This window comes from Artemia franciscana, chromosome 15 (genome assembly GCF_032884065.1).
Source record: "Artemia franciscana chromosome 15, ASM3288406v1, whole genome shotgun sequence".
Classification (NCBI taxonomy): Eukaryota; Metazoa; Arthropoda; class Branchiopoda; order Anostraca; family Artemiidae; genus Artemia; species Artemia franciscana.
Genome location: NC_088877.1, coordinates 16,784,063 through 16,809,574, shown reverse-complemented (window position 1 = coordinate 16,809,574; position 25,512 = coordinate 16,784,063). Strand labels below are relative to the sequence as shown.

The 25,512-nt window shown below is 35.5% G+C and overlaps 1 protein-coding gene across 1 annotated transcript in view; it reads left to right on the top strand.

Annotated features, from left to right (window-relative positions):
- LOC136036106 (dual 3',5'-cyclic-AMP and -GMP phosphodiesterase 11-like) overlaps positions 1-25,512 on the top strand; it is a 231,066-nt gene that overhangs the window by 82,193 nt on the left and 123,361 nt on the right. Inside the window, exon 3 of the mRNA XM_065718110.1 lies at positions 15,608-15,794. Within this exon, the coding sequence (XP_065574182.1) occupies positions 15,631-15,794 (164 nt within the window). The 5' untranslated portion in view covers positions 15,608-15,630. The remainder of the gene's footprint in view (positions 1-15,607; positions 15,795-25,512) is intronic.

Sequence of the window (25,512 nt, the reverse complement as noted above, 5' to 3'; positions counted from 1 at the left end):
GTCCGAGTTGAAACCTTTTGGTACGCTTCCAATGGGAGATTGCGGATGGTTTTCAGGGTTACAAAAACTTGCTGTTTGGGGGCGGGGGTCAAAAAATTTCTCGATCCTCAAAAAAGAGCATATGGTACAGTTTTTTAGGTTTTTCGCTGCACTTTTAAATAGTGAGCGCTTTACTATGGTAAAGCGCTTGCAATGATGGTTTCATCCGTAACGGCAATAAAGGGGTTTGTGAGGATTATTTTCACTCCTTACAACAGTTACAAGCTGCACTAATCTGCCTTTAGATTGATTTGGACTTTTAAGATGATAGTTGGTAAGGTTAGTGACAATTATAATTAATGGTATGACTAAATAAGCCTTCCAGAAGCCAATCATATTAAGATCCAACTTTACATTTTCTAATGTTTTAGTGTCAATATACTTGATTTGGTTACAAATTAATGCAATGTTCTACAATAGACTAAAGAACATTTCTCTTGTTGAAGACCACAGTTAAATAGTATAAAAATGTGAATTTTCTTCCTGAAGAAATGATTGCCTCAGTGAAGTTTAAATTCAAAATTTCATATTCTTTTTTGGAAAGTTCTGGAAGGTTCAAAGCGCGGCTTGCGAGCCACATGAGACTGTTTGACCTTTAACATGTGGTTCGCGGAAATATGCTGACTCGAATTCTGTTTTGTCACGCTTCATAATAAAGGTAAATAGAAAAAAATCAGAACCTGTTTCTGAAGTCGCGGTTCTTAAAAATAATGGCTTCTATCTCTGTCACTTACTAGTCGCACACCAAAGGTTTCGGAACTGGGGTCCGAGTCTTGACCACAAACATTTCTCATCCACGTGTTTGGTTGTTACGTGGAACAAGTTTAGTCAACCATGTTATGCATTAACTTTGTAAAAGGAGTTGATTACATTTCAAGCCAATGAGGCTACCGAGGGGACCAATGAGGCTACCAAGAGGCTACCAATGAGGGAGTACCTATTTTCCAACCTCCAACTTAAAAATAAATAATTAACCATTCCATCGTTCATTGAGACAACTCACCGATGTCCCGGATTTTGATATGACAAAATGAATTAAAAGTGTGATTGCCAAAAAAAAAAAAAAAAAAATGACAAGGGGTTCTATTTGATTTTTGACTGTAGGACTGCTTATAAGCTCCTTCATTTGATGCTCAGGCAACGATACAAGGTGAACTACTTCAGTTTTTCTCCAGCGATTGGCAAGGTCTGGAAAATTTCCTCGCGGATGCTAACCTTTATCTTTCGCCACTATAAAAGCTCAACCATTGGTGGGCAATGGGTTTACCCGGTTAATTCTAGCATTTTCCGTTCTAAAGGCTTGAAAAAGCCCAAAACGATGGTCTTCTGAAAACGCCCAAAGCATATTCTGGTCTTCTCGCAATCTCTGGGATTAAGCAGTGACAAATATTGCAAGACCTGCGGCCTCATAATATGCCCTTAGCCTTGTTGGGTGTGAAATTACCACCAGCTGTATGGGTGGCTACGGCGCTGATGAGATGAGAATTCTAATGAGAAAATTCTTCTTCATAATGTAAAGCAAAGTACCTATGCAAAGCGGGTCACCGGGCTTATACCCACTGAAATCCTAAATTCTCCGAATTTCTTGTCACTTCATATAGTTCATATGCCATAAGCGAATCTTATGCACGTTTTACTTCGATAAATTATGTATACCAGGGATGTATTGAAATCTTAAATTTCGCGGTTTTTCGGGCTCTTCTTACTTAAACTATCGTACCACCCCCTCTCCTTTCGGAAAAATTCCTGCTTACGTGTGTGATACATGCTACATATTTTTCTTTACGGGGTCCCGAAAAAACTCTACGTACTACTCACGCACCTGTGTGAAGGCCTGTCTTAAAGTTGTTGCAATAAGGTTTATAAGGAGTATGTGCCTTTGCTAAGAATAATAAGATGATTAGAAGACTCCGTGCTTTCCTTCCGACGCTAGAAAAGACTAGGCTCTTCTTTTTTAGAAATAATGCGCATTCCGGACCTGTTACCGTGTATTGCTTTAATACGTTGATGAATAAGGACAAATTGAGCGTGTTCTGCTTTAGCATTATCACCGCTATTTGCTTTATTCACATCATTAAATAAAAAAAAAAAGTTTTTTTTTTAACTGCAAGTAAGGAACGACATTAAAACTTAAAACGAACAGAAATTATTCCATATATAAAAGGGGTCGACCCCTCCTTAACCCCTGGCTCTTTACGCTAAAGTTTAACTCTTTCTCACAACTCTACTTTTTAAAAGAATAAAAAACTTTAGCGTAAAGAGCGAGGCGTTGAGGTGGGGTCAACCCCTTTTATATACGGAATAATTTCTGTTCGTTTCAAGTTTTAATGTCGCTCCTTACTTGCAGTAAAAAAAAATTGTTTTTTATTTAATTTTATTTAAGTCATCCCCAAAGACATAGTTATTAGGTTTTTGACTAGGCTAAACAGAATGGCTATCTCAAAATTTTGATCCGTTGACTTTGGAAAAAAATGTGCATGGGAGGGGGCCTAGGTGCCCTCCAATTTTTTTGGTCACTGAAAGAGGGCACTAGAACTTTCAATTTCCGTCAGAATGAGCCCTCTCCCGACATTCTAGGATAACTGGGTCGACATGATCACTCCTGGGGAAAAAATCAAAACAAATATACACGCATCCGTCTTCTGGAAAATACAAAATTCCAGAATTTTGTTGATAGAAGGTTGAAACTTCTAACAGTAGGGTTCTCTGATACGCTGAATCTGATGGTGTGATTTTCTGAAACTTGATGGATCTTATTTATTTAAAATCAGCATTAAAGTTTGATTCTTTTGATGTAACTATTGGTATCAAAACTCCGTTTTTTAGAGATTCGGTTACTATTGAACCGGATCGCTCCTTACTACAGTTCGTTACCACGAACTGTTTGATTACCCAAAACTTTTGGATCCCAATTTCTGTTGCTCAGTGATAACCCCAAAATGCTTTGTATCCGACACCTTGAACGTTCAAGCCCCGCAGGAATCGATGTCAATACCCAATGAACTGAGCAAAGCTAATGAATTTGGCCCGTTCCCCTAGAAAGGTTTATAGTAAAATTTTAAAAGTATTTAGAAGATGAATTTAGTTTTTATGTACGAAGTTAGTAGATGTGTAAGTTTTAAAGAGGCCGTAGCTCAGCTTATATTGGATCTTTTATATTGGATCAACAAATTCATATCACGCCCAACTATTAAAGACCGTATGCAAAAGTTTGCATTATAAATTAAAATACTTGTGTGTTTGCATAATATATAAATCATAAGAAACGAGCATTTAAACCCTGAAGCCTTTGAATACTCCAAAAAGTGGTTTTGGGTATAGGCTGTTTTGTAAACGAGCTTTAGATGCGGTAACGGTGTTGACCAACCAGCTAGTAATTATTAGTTTTAAGCATGTGATAAGTGCTTAGATTATCTTTGGATAATTTTCATGATGATCATTGATAAGGACGTGTTTGCAATCGATTATATTTCTATTTGCTCTTGTGAAAGAGACAGAAATGTTACCGGTTAGTTTTTTTCTTCTTTCGTTTTTGTTCAAGGTTAGGTTTGTAGTTTGTGCTTACGATCTTACTTAACTTTAAGTAATTAATTTGTCATTCTGGAGTTGAAGTAAGGTTTTTTTTTGTTTTTTGTTTTTTTACAGGAAAAGATCAATTGTCACCACCCGTTGCTATAATAATCCTTTCGAGCATCTCTTATGCTTAACTTTGTGTTTTGTTTTCTTTTATAGATGGAAACATGTGTCGTCAATTTACTGAAATGTGGAGAGGGAAGGCAAACGTATTTTCAGAACATGGGGGTGGCAATTTTGGTGTTCTTTTTTAATTTTTTCAACTAGTATGCCAAGAAAATGCATATTTTAATGAAAACACCCCAGAAAATATTTCTCTAAATTTAGGGCGATCTATGGTGCAATTGCCCCTTCTCTCTTCACTGATGCCCCTGTTAGGAACTGGACTTCCAAATTGAAGTATAGGAATAAGAGCTTTTAAAAGGATTAAGGAATAAGATAATATATCTGTTACTCCTTGTTTCTGTTAGTATATCCTACCAAAGTATATATTGATATGAAGTTATGCTTGATAAATTAGTTTCATTCCAATGAGTTTTGGTGATGTTTTGAAACTTTAACATCAGATAATCATGTTTTTTTTTCATTGTTATCCACAGTTTTTAATAGTTTCAAATAAAATTTATTACCAAAAATTTTTATTGAAATTTCTTGGCGTAATGTTTTTTTTCGATTTTTTTGGCTTAAAGATTTCACATATCATCTCGACTGCTTATCTCCAAAATGTTAAAGAAAGTTTGTCTGGGAAGCGATCGTTTGACCCTATTACTCGAGAGTGGAAGTAAAATTTTAGGTTTTGATGGACGTATCCACATTAAAATTTTTTAGGTTACCTCGTATTGTCCGAAGAAAGAAAATAGTTGCCAAAATATATAAGTTGAAAAACGAGAATGTTAATTGTCTTACTCAGCTTAATAGGAATCTATAAAGAACTTGTTCGGCGCATTTTTCTTTATTCCTTAACCGTTATCCCCAATGTGTAGCCTACATGCTACTTTAGTTCGTGTTCGCTGGTTCCCTAGGGACAAAAAAATAGCTAAACAGGGTTATACACATGGTAAGAAGCATATGCTAGATACCTGAAACAAATAGTGCTTAATCCCTTATCTCCTCGAAGAGAAAAGAAAACGAAAAAGAAAGCTGATTCGTTTTCTGGAAACCAATCTCTTCTGTTTCTGCTTTAATGTATCGTAACTCTGACAAGCTTTATGGGAAAGCTATGTCAAAATAAGAAAACAATTAACAGGACAATAACATCCATTTTGTATTCCATTATAATTTTTCCTTAATAGTAAAAACAGGAAAGAAAGGCGTTTTTCTTCTTCTTTTCTTTCTCTTAGCTGAGTTGTTTTGTTAGTTTGATGCAGTTAAAAAGGCTCTACTTCGCAACAAGTGTGTATTTACAGCATTTATGTGACTGCACTCATTAAGCGTTAAGTTTTATATAAAATAAAAACAGAGTGAAATTCCCTTACCATGCCGCCTAATAACCCCAAAGTCCTTCTAACTTTTTTCACTCTCCAAAGAAATTAGTGTTTCTAAAACAGTGCCGCTTTAGTTACCACTGCAAGTGCCGAAATGAAAGACCCTTTCTAATAGAAAGTGAGTGTCACGTAATATTGCAATATTTCATGGCAATTTATATTCTCGTTGAATTCCAAAAACAGAATCATTCTTCTTCTTCGTCTTTTTGTTTACTATTTGAGGACGCTAAGGAATAATATTGCAGTTCCAGGCAGCAGTAAGAAAACATGGAATTTTTTACACCCTTAAAATATTATGCTGGGAGAATTAAGAATTGATTAGATGGCACTAAAATAATTTTTTACTTACACCCTACCCTTTATTTTCTGATCATTTAAAAATGAATTTCATAATTAAACCAAGGTATATTCCTTCGGTTTCAAGCTCCTTAATAAAAATAATCTAATATACTAGAATCGTCGAAGACTTTTACCACCCACCTTCACAATGTCTTGATCAGTTTAGGATTATATTAAAAAACATTTTATGGGTGAAAGTTAAAATTATTATGGGTACTATAGTTCAAAGGAAAATAGGAGGTTTTGGAAATTTTTTTGAAGGACATACAGTTCGTTACTGTTTGATTCTGTACCATATCATGATATATTCTAAAAGTATTTGGAAGGGTAAAATATTCTAGATTCCCTTCTTTTTTTATAGTCCTTTTAATTGTCTTAATTTCCTTCTGGCTTCTCATTTTTACATGAGGAGATAATTTCCCAGGGGGAATTGTTGGGAGAAGGGAATTTTCCACGGAAAAATTTTTTCGGGGGAAATTTTTGCTGGGAACAGGCTGGTCCCATATATATGTATATATATGTTACACACACATATATATATATATATATATATATATATATATATATATATATATATATATATATATATATATATATATATATATATATATATATATATATATATATATATATATATATATATATATACACATATTAAAAATGGGTATTATATGTAAGATGCTGCAAGTAAACAAAATCTTCATTTTTGTTTCATGCAGGGGTGAATATTAATTTGGCTGAGTAGTTGCTTTTGAATTGTAAAATCTACTCACTACGTTAATTGTTTGTTAATGTTTTATATATTATGTTAAAAGGGAGGCTGAACTACTCTACAGATCGAATGCATCCAATGAACCCTGTGACACAATTGGATTTTTGTTAATTTTAAAATAGACCAATTTAAAATTTCGAAAAAAAATTTGGTGCATTTTGAATGAATTTGTTCATTTTTGGCAAATGACTTCATTTTAGAATCCAAAATTATCACTTACGTGAGGTATGGCAAGCTCTCAATCGGGACCGTAATTTAAACCGAATAGATACACTGTTTAGAAGGTCACTTTTGAATTGTCCTCTTGTAAAAAAATTTGACAATTTATATGAATGAATAAAGCAAACTTAAAACTATCAGAAATTAAGGGAAAAAGTCAAATCGAAAGTAGAAACAGCTATAAATGAATAAATAAAACCTTAAACAAATATAAATCAAGAAGAAATATCAAGATAAGCCAACATTATTTATCACAATCAGCCCAAATATTCAGAACCTGCGCATTTTAAAGTATTCCCAGTATAATTTAAAGGAGTTTCCTACGGGAGACGAATCCCCCACATTTGCAGGTATGAAAATGATAAATCTACCATTTCCTGACTTACCTTCATTTCATGAAAAATCTTCGCGTTTCTTCCGCGTGGCATGTCTAATCGGAGAGACATTCAATGGAATAGCGTCAAACGTTTCTAGTTGCTGTGTCACCCAAGTTTTATCTTCCTAGACAATATTTCATATTGGATTTTTTTTCCCGCCCATACTCCACAAACGCTTGGATCCAATCTTCCAGTTTCTCTCAGTCGTAGAAAATCCAAACCAAGGAGATGTGCTCACAGGATATGTTAGGTGTGTTCCAAGTGTTTCAAAATGGTGTTGTAAATGAAGGGTTGTAACCTGTGCGGGTTGATGGTCGATGCAACCATTCACTGGTTATAGTTGGGACTTTTTGAGATAGTCTTATGAAGAGATTGATAGTGGACGGTATGGGGCAGAATATGTGCCACCAAAAAATGAAGAAAAGTGAGTTGATTTGTTTTATTGATTAGGTAAATGGATTTCTGTTCACTTATTTGGCATTAGGAAAGTTTCTGAAACATTATTTTTTTTTTTTTACTTTAGTTCTCAGCCATTGCTTTTTAAGCTAATTATGTGTTAGCGCTGATGCGAAAATAACATGATATCCGCCAGTTCTATTTTTCAACCCGGTAGTTGAACGATTTTTTTCAAGCAAGTGTCTATATCAAGTCGTGGTGCAAATTGAAGGGGTATTTCTCGTCCCCAGTTGATATTTTCATTGAATTTTGTGTTTTGGCTAAAAAAAATCGAAAGAAAACCAAAATTGCCACTCCCACTTGTTTTTGAAAAAATATATCTCCCCCAAACATTTTCGGAAATTGGCGTGACAGGTATTAAGTGCATGTTTTGTTTCAAAAAAGTTAATATAATTTGTCATTCTTGGGGTAAAATATTGGTAAAAATATAGTTTAGTAGCTCTCTGTTAATTTGGAATATATACCCCTATATGGAAAATAATATCTAACTACTAATTAATACCGTAATATTTGAAGTGTAAGTGGCGTTTTTTCAGTATCTTTCTTTGGGTCTCGTCTACATTTGAAACTTACCGATCGAATATATACGGTGCTAAACGGCGCTAAATTATGTTATCTGGTGATATATTCGGTACTTACCAATTGAATATATGATGCCATGTGGTACTACATGGAGGCACACTAGAGATTTGTCGATTGAATATATTATGGTGCTATGCGGAAATATCTAACATACATGGGCAATGAATTCGTGTAATCAGATTTAAATATGGAATATTAAACAAAACTTTACTTTTTGTTGCAGAGAGGCTGCGCTCAAAAATTAGAATTAGCATCATTAAGCAGTTTTGAACCTTTTCTGAGGAAACGAAAACTATCCTCTAGAGAGAAACAAATTACTTCTTATTCTTGAGTAGATACTTTTTCAGAACTATCTCAAATGCCTTCAATGGAATATTCCTTTGTGTAATGTTTGGTTTTACCCATTGTCTAGTTTTTACCTGTGCATAATTTTCCCTTTCGTCATCGTATCCGTTTGTTCATTCAACAATTAGAAAATGACTATAATAAAGTAGCAGCGCAAATGTTGTAATAATGACTATAAATCATGTCTATTTTATAAAATAATGACTAAAATGACTGTAATATGTGGATTAGACAAAACTTCCTCCTGGCAAAACCAGCACTACTTAATAAATCATTGGCGTAAGATGACGTTATAAGTTTCGTCTAAACTTTGGATGGAAAAATTAAATTTCTGTAACTACTCTCTGAATTTCTTGAACCAGTAAATGCAGTTAGATCGCAAGAGATTTCGATTTTGCAGACGATATCAGACATCTAGAGTCCAACAAAAAATCCTCGAGCTAAACCTCAACCAAGTCAGTGACGCTGCCGAACCTTTTGGCCTAAATATAATGCTAACAAATCGAAAAGTATGATGAACACGACCTCCACTTGACCTAGGGTACGAAAACCAGAAGATAGAATAAGTGGTGGAGTCAAGTATTTCAGAAGTACTACCAACATTACTGGATCATGTCAATGAGAAGTCAAGCTCACAATCAGTCAGGCAACTGTATCAAACAGTTCGTGGTAACGAACTATAGTACGGAGCGACCCGGCTCAATAGTAAACGAAACTCTAAAAAACGGAGTTTTGATGCTAAAAGATACATCAAAAGAATCGAATTTTCATGCTGATCTTAAATATATAAGTTTCATCAACTTTAGTGTTTTTCATCAAAAGTTACGAGCCTGAGAAAATTTGCCTTATTTTGGAAAATAGGGGGAAACACCCCCTAAAAATAGAATCTTAACGAAAATCACACCATCGCATTCAGCGTATCAGAGAACCCTACAGCAAAAATTTCAAGCTCCTATCTACAAAAATGTGGAATTTCGTATTTTTTCCCAGAAGACAGATCACGGGTGCGTGTTTATTTGTTTATTTTTTTCATTTATTTTTTTCCCAGGGGTCATCGTATCAACCAAGTGGTCCTAGAATGTCGCAAGAGGGCTCATTCTAACGGAAATGAAAAGTTCTAGTGCCCCTTTTAAGTGACCAAAAAAATTGTAGGGCACCTAGGCCCCCTCGCACGCTCATTTTTTCCCAAAGTCAACAGATCAAAATTTTGAGATAGCCATTTTGTTCCGCATAATCGGAAACCATAATAAGTATTACTTTGGGGATGACTTACTCCCTAACAGTCCCCGGTGGAGGGGCTGCAAGTTCCAAACTTTGACCAGTGTTTACATACAGTAATGGTTATTGGGAAGTGTACAAACGTTTTCAGGGGGATTTTTTGGGTTCGGGGATGGGGTTGAGGGGAGGAGGCTATGTGGGAGGATCTTTCCTTGGAGGAATATGTCATGGGGGAAGAGAAATTCAATGAAAAGGGCGCGGGATTTTCTAGCATTAGGCCTACTATAAAAATAAACATGAAAAAGTTTTTTTAATTGAAAGTAAGGAGTAGAATTAAAACTTATAACGAACAGAGATTATTACGCATATGAGAGGTTCTAAAAATACTTTAGTATAAAGAGCGAGGTATTTAGGAGGAGATAAATACCCCGCTCTTTATGCTAAAGTATTTTTAGTAATTTTAACTATTTATTCTACGGCCTTTCTGATTCAGGGGTCATTCTTAAAGAATTGGGACAAAACTTAAGATTTAGTGTAAAGAGCGAGGTATTAACGAGGGGACAAACCCCCTCATATACACAATAAAAATATAAGAATATAAAAGTTTGTTACGTAAGTTAATTCTTAAAGATACGTATATTTTTTACTAACAAAAACGTTCGTTAAAAATTAAAAGTTCTAGGTGCCTTTTTAAGTAGCCGAAAAATTGGAGGGCTACTAGGCCTCCTTCCCCACCCCTTATTTCTCAAAACCGTCTGATCAAAATTAAGAGAAAGCCATTTAGCCAAAAAAAGAATTAATATGCAAATTTCATTTTAATAATTTATGTGCGGAGAGCCAAAATCAAGCATGCATTAATTCAAAAACGTTCAGAAATTAAATAAAAAAAACTAGTTTTTTTAACTGAAAGTAAGGAGCGACATTAAAACTTAAAACGAACAGAAATTACTCCGTATATGAAACGGGTTGTCCCCTCCACAATCCCTCGCGCTTTACGCTAAAGTTTGACTCTTTCTCTTAACTCTACTTCTTAAAACAGTAAAAACAGTAAAAAGCGGGGCGTTGAGGAGGAAAAGCCCCTTTCATATACGAAGTAATTTCTGTTCGTTTTAAGTTTTAATGTCGCTCCTTACTTTCAGTTAAAAAAACTCGTTTTTTTATTTAATTTCTGGACGTTTTTGAATTAATGCATGTTTTGATTTTGTCTCTCCGCACATAAATAATTAAAACGAAATATGCTTAATAATTTTTTTTTGGCTAAATGGCTTTCTAATAGTCTTAATCGGAAGATTTTGAGAAAAAAGAGCGAGGGAGGAGGCTTAGTTGCCCTCCAATTTTTTGATTACTTAAAAAGGCAACTAGCACTTTTAATTTTTTACGATTGTTTTCATTAGCAAAAAATATACGTAACTTACGAATTAACTTACGTAACGAACTTCTATATTCGTATGTTTTTATGGCTTATATGAGGGAGTTCACCGGCTTCATTGGAATTCTTTTCGCCCATGACAAATTCCTCCATGGAAAGATCCTCCCATGTACCCCCCTCAAATTCTCTACCCCCCCAACCAAAAAAATCCCCTGAAAACGTCTGTACACTTCCCAATAACCATTACTATATGTAAACACAGGTCAAAGTTTGTAACTTGCAGCCCTTCCCACGGGGACTGTGGGGGAGTAAGTCGTCCCCTAAGATATAGTTATTATGTTTTTCGACTATGATGAATAAAATGGGTATCTCAGAATTTTGATCCGGTGACTTTGGGGAAAAATGAGCGTGGGAGGAGGCCTAGGTACCCTCCAATTTTTGGTCACTTAAAAAGGGCACTATAACTTTTAATTTCCGTTAGAATGAGCCCTCTCGCAATATTCTAGGACCACTGAGTCGATACGATCACCCCTGAAAAAAAAACAAACATAAAAACAAAAAAACAAATAAATACGCATCCGTGATCTGTCTTCTGGCAAAAAATACGAAATTCCACATTTTTGTAGACAGGAGCTTGAAACTTCTACAATAGGGTTCTCTTATACGCTGAATCTGATGGTGTGATTTTAGTCAAGAATTTATGACTTTTAGGGGGTGTTTCCCCCTATTTTCTAAAATGAGGCAAATTTTCTCAGGCTCGTAAGTTTTGATGGGTAAGACTAATCTTGATGAACTTATATATTCAAATTCAGCATTAAAATCTGATTTTTTTCATGTAACTATTGGTATCAAAATTCCATTTTTTAGAGTTTCGGTTACTTTTGAGCCGGGTCGCTCCTAACTACAGTTCGTTACCACGAACTGTTTGAAAACGCAAAAAAGGGATTTTTTCAATAAAAATTTCCCCACAAAGATATTTTCCAAATCTGGGAGATGGCTAATAAATCTAGGGGACACATACCCACTACCCCCCCCCCAATTGAAGCCATTTGATCGGGAGCTTAAAATCGTTATCATTTGATCGTTGTAACTACATCAACATGATTAGCTCACCGAAGGAATCTTTATTATCATAATAATGTGGATGAGGATATAATAAAATATTGTAAGAGAGTTTTAAACCTCCTTTTGCGATTTATATTCTACTTCGCCGAAAGCCTCTAACACGCACCAAGCAATGTTCCGGGGAGGGAAGTCCGATTGAAATCTGGGTTTTTTGAATATTTCTTATTACGCTTTTGACGATACCACAGCTCCTCATGGGTATCGCCTTTGCCTCAAACCAAAGACCCAAAGCCAATATGGCATACACCTAGGTAGGAAAATTAGGAACAGACAGGGGGAGGAGGGCTCCGTTTGTCCTGTGCATATGGCGTCTTTTTGCTTAGGAAACCTTAGGAATCACAAAATGCTATAATAATCTACAATCCATGCCTGAGCTTAACGTAGGCTTAGATACTCCCTTGCTTCAATTAAAATTATTTAATGGATTTTGCCTCTTTTTGTTTTTATTACCTATGTGGGCATACTTAACCAAACCCTAGAGAAGCAGTTCTATCATTTACAATGTTTCTGCCATCATTTTTTGCAACCGATTCGCTGATTTCTCTGCAATTAAAAAAAGGCACAATTAAAGCTGATGAAGAAAGGGACATCGGAAAATAGATTTGAGGTGGATCTATTTCGCTTGCGAGTGCCATTTGAGACCTAATTAACTATTTTTATAATTTAAGGATCCCTTTTTGTGGTTTATTTCAGGCTAAAAGAACATACCGCATCTTTTGAATTGGTACATAAAATATAAGACTTATTAATAAAAATATATTACAAGAAAAAGGCAACCATAGCAGATGTCGATATACAGCACATAAATAAATGAAAAGCAACGTCAAGTACCACAAAGATCTTTTGACATAATAGAAAAGTAAGTAGATCAAACGAGAAAATATGAGACCAAAGGCAGGAGAAAAAAAGGTATTACTGGATTACTCCTCTAGGAGGTCCCTTGTGTACCTGTCCCTGGCTTACATTATTGATCAGTTATTTATCTCTGATTTAACCATGAGTCAGGCTTTATATATATATATATATATATATATATATATATATATATATACTATTACTATTGGTTTTGTCGGTTAAAATGTTGAATCTCAGAGTTAACCATGAGTCAGGAGTTGGTGTTCGTGTTCCGGGATTCAAAAAAAAAAAAAAAGAAAAAAGAAGAACAATAGAAGAAAAGAGATACGTGCCTTACAAATGTGTTTATATTAAGGCAGTTCAGAAGTCCAATTGAATTTTAATTTGTTAATTTTCATAATTTAATGTTGAAGGGAAATTCTTTATTTTATTACTATGCAGCCAACCTTTATACGAATATCCTGTATTAATATTGATTAGTACTCAATAAAAAACAAAAACACCAACAAAAAAAACACAAACAATCCACCATCTAACTGCTTATTTAAGTAGCCAATGTAAGTAAAATAAATACTGAAGTGTATTCCTGAACCTCCCCCGTACCTAAGCAAAAAAAAGAAAAAAAGCGCTGAACATAATTTCCGACCAGATGACAAGTGCGGTAAAAGCATAACATGCAACATGACAACCAAGCGACTTTTCTGCTATCTGTTCCATGTTTTTAATCGACTTGACAACTGAATCTGTTTCATCGTGGTACACATTTTACTTTTAATTACGACGGATCACCTATGATTCATGTAGCAAATACGTTTGACTCGGCACATCGGTCCAACCCCCTTATTTTTGACTTTTAATTTTAAAAATCTCTTCTTTTCATTTAATTAGCTGTTGTGATTATTTTCTTTTTTCTACTTTTTTTGTTATTGTTTAGTTATAGGCTCTTGAATGCTTAACTCTTTGCATCTACGTATTAAATTGTTGGCATTTTTTTGTAGTTTTATAGGAGCGACCCGGCTCAATAGTAACCACAACTCTAAAAAATGGAATTTTGATACCAATACCTACATCAAAAGAATCGCATTTTAATGCTGATTTTAAATATATAAGCTTCATAAAATTTAGTCTTACCCATCAAAAGTTACGAGCCTGAGAAAATTTGCCTTATTTTAGAAAACAGGGGGAAACACCCTCTAAAAGTCAAAGAATCTTAACGAAAATCACACCATCAGATTCAGCGTATCAGAGAACCCTACTGTAGAAGTTTCAAGCTCCTATCTACAAAAATGTGAAATTTTGTATTTTTTTACCAGAAGGCAGATCACGGATGCGTGTTTATTTGTTTTTTTTTTCCCAGGGGTGATCGTATCGACCCAGTGGTCCTAGAATATTGCGAGAGGGCTCATTCTAACGGAAATGAAAAGTTCTAGTTCCCTTTTTAGGTGACCAAAAAAATTGGAGGGCATCTTGGCCCCCTCCCACGCTAATTATTTTACCAAAGTTAAAGGATCAAAATTCTGAGATAGCCATTTTATTCAGCGTAGTCGAAAAACCTTATAACTATGTTTTTGGGGACGACTTACTCCCCCACAGTCCCCATGGAAGGGGCAACAAGTTACAAACTTTGACCAATGCTTACATATAGTAATGGTTATTGGGAAGTGTACAGGCGTTTTCAGGAGGATTTTTTTTGGTTGGGGGAGGGGTTGAGAAGAGGGGGATATTCTGGGGGAACTTTCCATCGATAATTTGTCATGGGGGAAGAAAATCTCCATGAAGGGAGCGCAGGATTTACTAGCATTATTTAAAAACACAATGAAAAAATAAATATGAAAAAGTTCTTTCAGCTGGAAGTAAGGAACAGCATTAAAACTTAAAACAAACAGAAATTATTACCCATTTGAGGGGCTCACCTCCTCCTAATACCTCGCTCTTTACGTTAAAGTATTTTTAGTAATTTCAACTATTTATTCTACGGCTTTTGTGATTCTGGGGTCATTCTTAATGAATTGGGACAAAATTTAAGCTTTAGTGTAAAGAGCGAGGATCTGACAAGGGAGCGAACCCCCTCATATATGTAATAAAAATATGAGAATACAAAAGTTCTTTACGTAAGCTAATTTTTAAGTTACGTAAATCTTTTACTAATAAAAATATTCGTAAAAAATTAAAAGTTCTAGTTGCCTTTTTAATTAACCAAAAAATCGGAGGGCAACTAGGCTTCCTCCCCCGCTCTTTTTTTCTCAAAATCATTCGATCAAAATTATGAGAAAGCCATTTAGCCAAAAAAAAAAAAAAAAATGCAAATTTCGTTTTAATTATTCCTCTGCGGAGAGCCAAAATCAAAACATGCATCGATTCAAAAACGTTCAGAAATTAAATAAAAAAAAAACAAGTTTTTTTAACTGAAAGTAAGGAGCGACATTAAAACTTAAAACGAATTGAAATTACTTCGTATATGAAAGAGGCTGCTTCCTCATCAACGCCCCGCTCTTTACGCTAAAGTTTTTTACTGTTTTAAAAAGAAGAATTGAGAGACAGAGTCAAACTTTAGCGTAAAGAGCGGGGCGTTGATGAGGAAGCAGCCTCTTTCATGTACGAAGTAATTTCTGTTCCTTTTAAGTTTTAATGTTGCTCCTTACTTTCAGTTAAAAAAACTTGTTTTTTTTTATTTATTTAGAAAAAAGATGGAGACATGCTCTTTCATCTTGGGTATGAAGAAATGAAACGGGTATTCATAGTGACTCGTGATTCTTGGTGATTTTTTGTGAAAGGATCGAAAGCCCGAGTCGATATTACTGTTTTTTCTTCGATGGATATATCATTTATTTTTGATTGAACTTTTTCTTTTCAGGGTCTGTCACAAAATCCGAGAGTATGACTGCAGAAGTGTTACGAAACACTTTTGGGACTTCAAATTTGGAGGAGGTAAGCCAGGACTCCTTGCGGAATCGAGATAGCTGGATTAATGATCCTGATTGGTCAAAAGTCGAAGCTTGGCTTGACGAACACCCTGATTTTAGTATGGATTATTTCTTAAGGTAGTTTGAAAATTATTTCTTATTCTCTTAAGCTTAACTCTCTTAGAGTCGTATAACATAAGTACCTCACCTTTTACCGTTGAAAAGGGTAGTCGTCTTTGACTTCGGGCCTGATATTCAGAATTTCTTTTATTGTGCTTCAACGTCTTCTAAGTTCCCTTTTCCTTATGTTTAAGGTACAAACGTCATCTGAGCCTTCCTTTGGGGATTCTAATAATTAAGAATTTTCTGGAGGAGGGGCATACAAGGGTAATTTATTCCTGTCAGTCATGATTTAAGGCTGTAAAATTCAAATTTATGAAATGCATACTATAATGAAAGAAGGTGACCATTAAGTTAGTCAAAGTCTCATCATCCATTTTCACCTCAGAGGGGCTTACTTAATCAGAGACCGTGTAGTCGTGAGGGGGCACTTGAATGAAAATTATTATTTTCTAACGCCTTTTCTAAGTTATGGCGGGGATCGTGCTACACCGAAGTGCCGTTTTTTGCCACCAAACATAAATTTTAGCCATACAGGGCCATAATACCAGTGAGTGAAAAATTTTGAGAAAGCCAACCGACTGAAAACTGTTTAAAAATTTTTTATGAATTTCACCTCCCCTAAAATACCTGGCTTCTTTCATGCATACGTTTTTCCATAACTTGTCATCTTGTGCGCATTCCAGACAATACTCCTCAACCTCGTTTTAATTGCCTCAAGTAACTATCTCCACCCCTTCTCGGTCCAAAAGGCACTGAATTTTGGTGAACTTGGACAAATCTCGCGTTTTTCATATACTTTTGAGTTTCATGAGCCATTGATTGCCGTATTAACACACATGTACATGAAATTCTTGTTGGATGGGGGTTAAAATGTTTAAGGTCTATGAAGAGATAGCCAAGAAACGAACAGTCCTTTAGATTTGCCGTCTGATGTTCTTTCTATATATAGTAATAATTTTTGTCGCAAAGATCGTTGGAGATGTTTGAAAAAAACTGCTCTCTGTTAAAATGAGTAGAACATAAATTATTCAGGACAACTCCCTTTGCAGCTGTCTAAGGGTAAACAAATCGCTCTTTGGACATACTTTTTTAATATTTCAAAGAAACAAGTTGAGCTAGGTGAATGAAACTTTCAGAGATTTTTAGCAGCTGACATTTGAGCCTATTCCAGAAAGTTTTGTTGACCGGCCTGCTCTACTGCTTTCTTTAAAATACAGCGGGGAGTTTGTCTGAAAAGCCATTGTTTAGATGAGAAACTGACGCTTTTCTTTTTCGCTGTTCTGATAAACTCTGCCTGTTTTTGCAACCCCCCCCCTCCGTTAGTGTATGTGCCTGATAAAAACTGTTCTTATAGCCATAAGGAGCAAAATTAGATTTTTTAGGAAGACTACACGATCTTGATTACTCCGTGTTAGGAATTCAGGAATGCAAACGGAAATATAAGCGTCACTTTTTATCACTTTTTACCCTAAGTAATTGATCCTTATATGTTACATAAAAAGTGTTATGTTGCTTAAAAACGATACTTGAGAATTAATTGAAATTTTCATCTTGAACTTCCCAAAGGTTGCGGTGACAATATACACCTCGGGACTCTCATTTATTTGTCAGTGTTTCACACATTTCGTTGGGAAGTCCATGAGAGGTAGGAAGTAATACCTATATTCAATAAAGGACCTTTCTTACAAGAACACATGCTGCGTTTTTTAGTTTCATCACTAAAGTTAGATGAAGATCTTTTATAAGGTATATATTTGCGAAAACTAAAAACTCACAAAAATAAAAAAAAATATTCTGAAGAAATTCTGAAAAATTATGTTATTTTAGTTTTTTTGAGAATTTAGATTGTAGCTTACACTAGAAGCTATTGATGTTCTGACCGGTGAAAGACTATTAAGTACTTTATGAATTAGTCTTTTATTTTCTGCTGGCTACTTAAGAACTTTTCTACTCTTGCAAGAATATTCTGTTTTAAGGTTGGTTTTGAATTTTTGGAGAAGTGCTAGTTTTTGAGTTTTCGGAATTGTACAAGTATTGGAAAAATGTCATGAGCTGGTTGATTGAGCTTGTTTACAGATGTGTATTACATAAACTGCGAAACAATAATTTCTGTTCGCTTTGAGTTTCAATTTCGTTCTTTACTTCCATCAGAAAAACTTTGTTTTATAAAATTTAACTGGTTTAAAGGATCAGAAATATACTTTTTAACATGCAGAATTTTCAGTGTGGAGCAAAAAGTGACATTTTTGTAAAATTCTAGGTTATTTTAATCCTAGGTTATTTATTATTAAATATAATACTTTATCAACAAAATTATGAAAACTGCAACTTAGAAATTGCTCCGAGAACACAGAAACGTCACTAAGAATTGCGTTTATATTAGCTCTGCCTTTTGCCGTTACTGCCGCCCGCCACATGTACTCTGCTAGGCATGAGTTTGAATGATGGCGGGATGTACCTCTGTGCCGTTTATTCCTCCACTTTGTGTAACCCCACATTCTCTCTACTATTTGGGTAGATGCGCCGGTTTTGGGCCGACAAAATTCTTTTTGTGGTTCAAAGTCGAATGCGTGAAACCTGCTTGTTCCCGCTCAGTTGTCCTTGGCAAATCCCAGATTGTCATTTTAATATCAGTGGTCAGACACTATTTCCTAATAACACAGATCGCAAACTGAATGAATTTCACCCCGTGGTCTGAAAATCGGTTATTTCATTAGCATTAACAAAACTTTACTTCTGGACAGAATTTTAGTGTGGTGGTTAATAAGACACAAGTATCATGCAATGAATTCAATGATAACCAATCCTTCAGAAACAGAGAGCAACAGGGAAGATATTGTTAAATTTTTCAAGCTAATATTTTTGGATGATGATTCTTTTTTTATGCACGCTTTTGGCAAATTTTCATGGTCTGTTTGAACAATGTACACGACATCGTCGATCTGAATGATGTCAGTTTGGTTTCTTGCCTTAGGATAATAACCGGTTCAATATTGTTGCTATGGTCTTTGTAAGCAAACTCAGGTTTTCGGGGTCTGTTTTCAAACAGTTCGTGGTAACGAACTGTAGTAAGGAGCGACCCGGCTCAATAGTAACCAAAACTCTAAAGAATTGAATTTTGATATCAATAGCTTCATCAAAAGAATCGCATTTTAATGCTGCTTTTAAATATATAAGTTTCATCAATTTTAATCTTACCCATCAAAAGTTACAAGCCTGAGGAAATTTGCCTTATTCTAGAAAATAGGGGGAAACAACCCCCAAAATTCATAGAATCTTAACAAAAATCACACCATCAGATTCAGCGTATCAAAGAACCCTATGGTAGAAGTTTCAAGCTCCTATCTAGAAAAATGTGGAATTTTGTATTTTTTGCCAGAAGGCAGATCAGGAATGCGTGTTTATTTGTTTGTTTGTTTTTTTTCCCTCAGGGGTGATCGTATCGACCCAGTGGTCCTAGAATCTTGCGAGAGGGCTCATTCTAACGGAAATGAAAAGTTCTAGTGCCCTTTTTAAGTGACCAAAAAAGTGGAGGGCACCTAGGCCCCCTCCCACGCTAATTATTTTCCCAAAGTCACCGGATCAAAATTCTGAGATAGCCATTTTATTCAGCGTAGTCAAAAACCTCAAAACTGTGACTTTGGGGACGACTTACTCCCCCACAGTCCCCGTGGGAGGGGCCACAAGTTACAAACTTTGACCAGTGCTTACACATAGTAATGGTTATTTGGAAGTGTACAGACGTTTCCTGGGGGATGTTTAGGTTGGGGGCTCGCTGGGGAACACACGCAGGTTTACTACGGGTTGACTTACTTGAAAATTTTCCTCTCATGCATGTCACTCCACAATGCTGAACTAGAGTCAACCCTCTCTAGCATTATTAAAAAAAAAACAACGAAAAATAAATATGAAAAAGTTTTTCAACTGAAAGTAAGGAGAAGCATTAAAACTTAAAACGAACAGAAATTATTACGCATATGATGGGCTCACCTCCTCCTAATACCTCGCTCTTTACGCTAAAGCATTTTTAGTAATTTCAACTATTTATTCTACGGCTTTTGTGATTCAGGGGTCATTCTTAAGAAATTGGGACAAAATTTAAGCTTTAGTGTAAAGAGCGAGGTACTGACGAGGGGGTGAACCCCTTCATATACGTAATAAAAAAATGAGAATACAGAATTTCGTTACGTAAGCTAATTTGTAAGTTACGTATATCTTTTAGCAATAAAAAGATTCGTAAAAATTGAAAGTTCTAGTTGCCTTTTTAAGTAACCAAAAAATCGGAGGGCAACTAGGCCTCCTCCCCCGCTCTCTTTTTCTCAAAATCATTCCGTCAAAACTATGAGAAAGCCAATTAGCCAAAAAAATAAATATGCAAATTTCGTTTTAATAATTCGTCTGCGGAGAGCCGAAATCAAAACATGCATTGATTCAAAAACGTTCAAAAATTCAAAAACGGAAAGTAAGGAGCGACATTAAAACTTAAAACGAACAAAAATTACTTCGTATATGAAAGGGGCTGCTTCCTCATCAACACCCCGCTCTTTACGCTAAAGTTTTTTACTGTTTTAAAAAGTAGAGTTAAGAGAAAGAGTCAAACTTTAGCGTAAAGAGTGGGGTGTTGATGAGGAAGCAGCCCCTTTCATATACGAAGTAATTTCTGTTCGTTTTAATGTCGCTCCTTACTTTCTGTTAAAAAAAACTTGTTTTTTTATATAATTATACTCAGCGATGACTGTATCCACCGAAGACTGTAATGCTTTGATTTGTTGTCGTTCACTGCTATGCCCACGCTCCTTGGATGGTCTGTACAATTTTTTCAGTGCAATATTCAAAGATTGGAAATGCTTAGACTAGAATTTTGCCTAATTCATGAATTATTATTAATGGACTAATGTGATATTTAAGCAAGTCCATCATTAACATTTAGTCGAGAAAAGTCAAATTTTGTGCTTTTGTGTTTTTGACGTAAAACTTGCAGTGACATAAGTGATTACCAAAATGCAACCAAAATGCATTGGGATGAACCAAAATGCAAGGTGGTCTATTTTGCCACATAGTTTGCACCAAGAATTGGCGTGATAAATAAAGGAGTAAATTTGTATTTTCACTAACATAATCTATTATGTACAGCTTTGAAATCACGTGGCTATTGGAGACATGTCTAAGTACACTATTGTGTTTTTAGTGAATTTTCGTAAGTCATCATAAACATTTGCAGGCAACTAGCCCCTCTCCCATGCCCCTTTTTTCTCAATGACATCCGACCAAAATTCTGAGATAGCAGTTCTTATTATCATAGACAGTGAAAATAAAAATTTTACATGGGAATGGGAAGGCTGTAAATTATGCAATTTCGATCAGAGTAACTTAAAGGTCTAATAACTATGCCTCTGAGGATGACATGACCCCCACAGCCCCTGGGGAAAGGGACCTAAGTTGTGGCATTTTCCCTTTATTGACATATAGTATATCTTATTGGGAAGCATACAGAAATTTTCTTGAGATTTTTTCTAGGGGGGATTTCCCATGGAAAGAATATCCCATGGGGAATCCAGGGGAAATTTTACATGGGAAGGGGAAGGCTGTAAATTATGCAATTTTCCTATTGGCAAAAATGTGGAGTTTTATATTTTTTGCCAGAAGAGAGATCACGGATGTGAGTTTATTTGTTGTTTTTTTCCATGGGTGATCGTATCGACCCAAATGTCCTAAAATATTGCGAGAGCGCTCGTATAAACAGGAATTAAAAGTTCTAGTACCCTCTTTAAGTGACTAAACAAATTGGAGGGCAGCTAGGCACCCTCCCTCGCTCACTTTTTTCCCAAAGTCACCCGATCAAAATTTTGAGATAGCCATTTTGTTCAGCAAAGTTAAAAAGTCTGATAACTATGTCTTTGAGGACGACTTAATTCACCACAGTCCCCGCGGAAAGGGTGGCAAGTTATGAACTTTGCCCATTGTTTACATATAGTATTTTTTATTGGGAAGTATACAGACGTTTTCAGTGGGAATTTTCTGGTGGGGAGGGGCTGAGCGGAGGGGGTTACGCGGGAGGATCTTTCTATGGAGGGATTTTTCATGGGGGAAGGGGCTTTTCTATGTAGGGAGCGTCGGATTTCCCAGCATTATTTAAAAAAAGATCAGGAATAAAAAAACAAACAAGTTTTTTCAACTGAAAGTAAGGAGCAACATTAAAATTTAAAACGAACAGAAATTATTCTGTATATGAGGGGGGTTCACCCCCTTCTCAATACCTCGGTTTTACACTAAAGTTTTTTTTGGTACTTTCAAAAGAGCTGCTTATTCTAATTAAACGGCCTTTTCTAATTGTGATGTAGGGGTCATTCTTAAAGAATTGGAACAAAATTCGAACTTTAGTGTAAACAGCGAGGTGTTGACTAGGGGGTGAACCTCCTCATATTCATAATAATTTCTGTTCGTTTCAAGTTTAATGTTGCTCCTTACTTTCAGTTGAAAATTTTTGTTTTTTAATTTAGTCTCTGTAAAGAGCAAATGACGCTTTGGCCTTTAGAAGGCTTATGAGGCGTTAGGCCTTTTCTTATTTGTGGTAATTTTATTATTCATTGTAATTTCTGCTCATTTTGGGTTTCGTTTATTCATTGATGGTTATCACTGTTCGTTTTAAGTTATGATTTGTTATTTTAAGTTATGATTCGTTCGTTATGATTTGACTTTATTTCTGGTCATCTTTGGACAGATTTAGCTCTTTGCTTTTCGTTGAAACATTTCTCTTATGAACTAGGTTTTGTTTTTTAAAGGAAGTCGGAAAACATAGAAGATTGAATTTTAGGATAGACTCTGGAATGTCAACATGTAAGGAAAAAATCACCGAAATCAGTGATCTATGCTCTTTTTTTTTGCTTAAAAATTGGCTTTAAGTAAGAAATTTTTTTCTGATCTTCGTCAAATTTTTCTGTCTTTTAACCGTTAATGGCTGAGGCCGTAGGCTATATTCAGCTACTAAGAAAATAGAAAAGTGTTTGTTTACTTTTTCTTTTCGTATATTTTTTGTTTCCTCTGTTTGTTAATATTTCTTCTATTTCGGGGTGCTTAAGTCAATATTATTGTAGCTGACTGATTATTTGGTGCATTTATGAATTTTGGGACGGCTGGTGGTGTTTAGTGTCTTGGAACTTATATATATTGTAGATTATTTTCACAAGACTGTGCAAATACGGCATTAATATAACTGTACCTATGATTTTGGCTCTCTGCACATAAATAATTAAAACGAAATTTGAATAATATTTTTTTTTGGCTAAATGGCTTTCTCATAGTTTTAATTGGAAGATTTTGAGAAAAAAGGAGTGGGGGAGGAGGTTTAGTTGCCCTCCAGTTTTTTGATTGCATAAAAAGGCAACTAGAAATTTTAATTAATTTTCGAACGCTTTCATTAGTAAAAAATATACGTAACTTACGAATTAACTTACGTAACGAACTTCTATATTTATATGTGTTTATTACGTAATATGAGGGGGTTCGTCACCTCGTCAATATCTCGCTCTTTACACTAAAGCTTAATTTTTTTCCCAATTCCTTAAGAATGACCCCTGAATCACAAAGGCCGTAGAATAAACAGTTAAAATTACAAAAAAAACTTTAGCGTAAAGAGCGAGATATTACGAGAAGGTGAACCCCTCATATGCGTAATAATTTCTGTTCGTTTTAAGTTTTAATGCTGCTTCTTACTTTCAGTTGAAACAACTTTTCATAGTTATTTTTCCATTTTTTTTTAATAATGCTAGAAAATCCTGCGCCCCTTCATTGAAATTATATTTCCCCATGACAAATTCCTCCATGGAAATATCCTCCCATGTAAGCCCCCTTCAAATTCTCCCCTCCCCCAAACCAAAAAAAATCCCTCTGAAAACGTCTGTACATTTCTCAATAACCATTACTATATGTAAACACTGGTCAAAGTTTGTAAATGGTAGCCCCTCCCACAGGAACTGTAGGGGAGTAAGTCGTCCCCAAAGACATATTTATTAGGTTTTTCGACTATGGTGAATAAAATGGCTATCTCAGAATTTTGATATTTTGACTTTGGTTAAAAAATGAGCGTGGGAGGAGGCCTAGGTGCCCTCCAATTTTTTTGGTCACTTAAAAAGGGAACTAGAACTTTTAATTCCCGTTAGATTGAGCCTTCTTGCAACATTCTAGGACCACTGGGTCGATACGATTACCTCTGGAAAAAACAACAACAAATAAACACGCACCCGTGATCGGTCTTCTGGCAAAAAATACCAATATCCACATTTTTGGAGATAGGAGCTAAAAAAATTCTACAGTGGGGTTCTCTGATACACCGAATGCGAATATGGCCTTTAGGGGGTGTTTCCCCCTATTTTCTAAAATTTGGCAAATTTTCTCAGGCTCGTAACTTGTGATAGGTAAGACTAAACTTGATGAAACTTATATATTTAAAATCAGCATTAAAATGCGATTATTTTGGTGTAAATATTGGTATCAAAATCCCATTTTTTAGAGTTTCGGTTACTATTGAGCCGGGTCGCTCCTTACTACAGTTCGTTACCACGAACTGTTTGATAGTCCATTTTCGACTCGAATCGGATCCAGGGACATAGGGGATTGGAGGGGGGAAACAGAAATCTTGGAAAACCCTTAGAATTGAGAGATCGGGATGAAACTTGATGGGAAGAATAAGCACAAGTTTTAGATACGTGATTGACATAATTGGAACGGATCCCTTCTCTTTGGAGGAGCTGGGGGGTGTTAATTTGGAAAAATTAGAAAAATTGATGTATTTTAACTTAGGAACGGGTGACTGGATCCTAATGAAATTTAGTATTTAAAAGGAGCTCATGTCTCAGAGCTCTTATTTCAAATCCCGACCAGATCTGTTGATATGCGGGGAGTTGGAGGGGGAAATTGGAAATCTTGGAAAACGTTTAGAGTAGAGGAATCGGGATGACACTTAGTGGGTAGAATAAGCAAATGTCGTAGATACGGGATTGACTTAACCGTACTAGATTCGCTCTCTTTGGGGGAGTTAGGGGGTGGGCTTGAGTCCTTTAGCGAGTTTGGTGCTTTTGGACGTGCTAGGACGATGAAAATTGATAGGCGTGCCAGGGAGCTGCACAAATTGACTTGATAAAGTCGTTTTCCCCGATTCGACCATCTGGGGGGCTGAAGGGAGAGGAAAAATTCGAAAAAAATGAGGTATTTATAACTTACGAGTGGGCGATCGGATCTTAATGAATTTTTGATATTTAGAAGGACATCGTGACTCAGAGCTCTTATTTTAAATCCCGACCGGAATTAAGCCTCTGATTTTCCTTTTAACTCAATCTATCGATTCTTAGAATTTTGCTAGAGCTCATACCATATGAGCTCTTGGCTCTTTCGGCCTCGTCACAAGTACCATATGAGCTTTTAGCTCTTGTTTTATTTCAATTTCTCAAGCTTAAAAAGGTTGTTTTAGCTTCTGTTTTAGGTCAAATCCTAAAAACTAACCTTGCAAAACTTGTCTCCTTGTGTACATAAAAGATATATGGCATTCCGTCTTTATCTTTATATGAAATGTGGCCTTGGCCATTTTATATGTATATTGTCTTCTCCTGCTCTCTTTTACCTCAAGAAATTCCTTGCTATGCTTATTAGTTCATCCAGTCGACTATAAACTTTTCTACCAATTTTTTCGTTAATTTCAATGAGTTCAAGTAAGCTTAGCCTTCCTTTCTAGAAAATT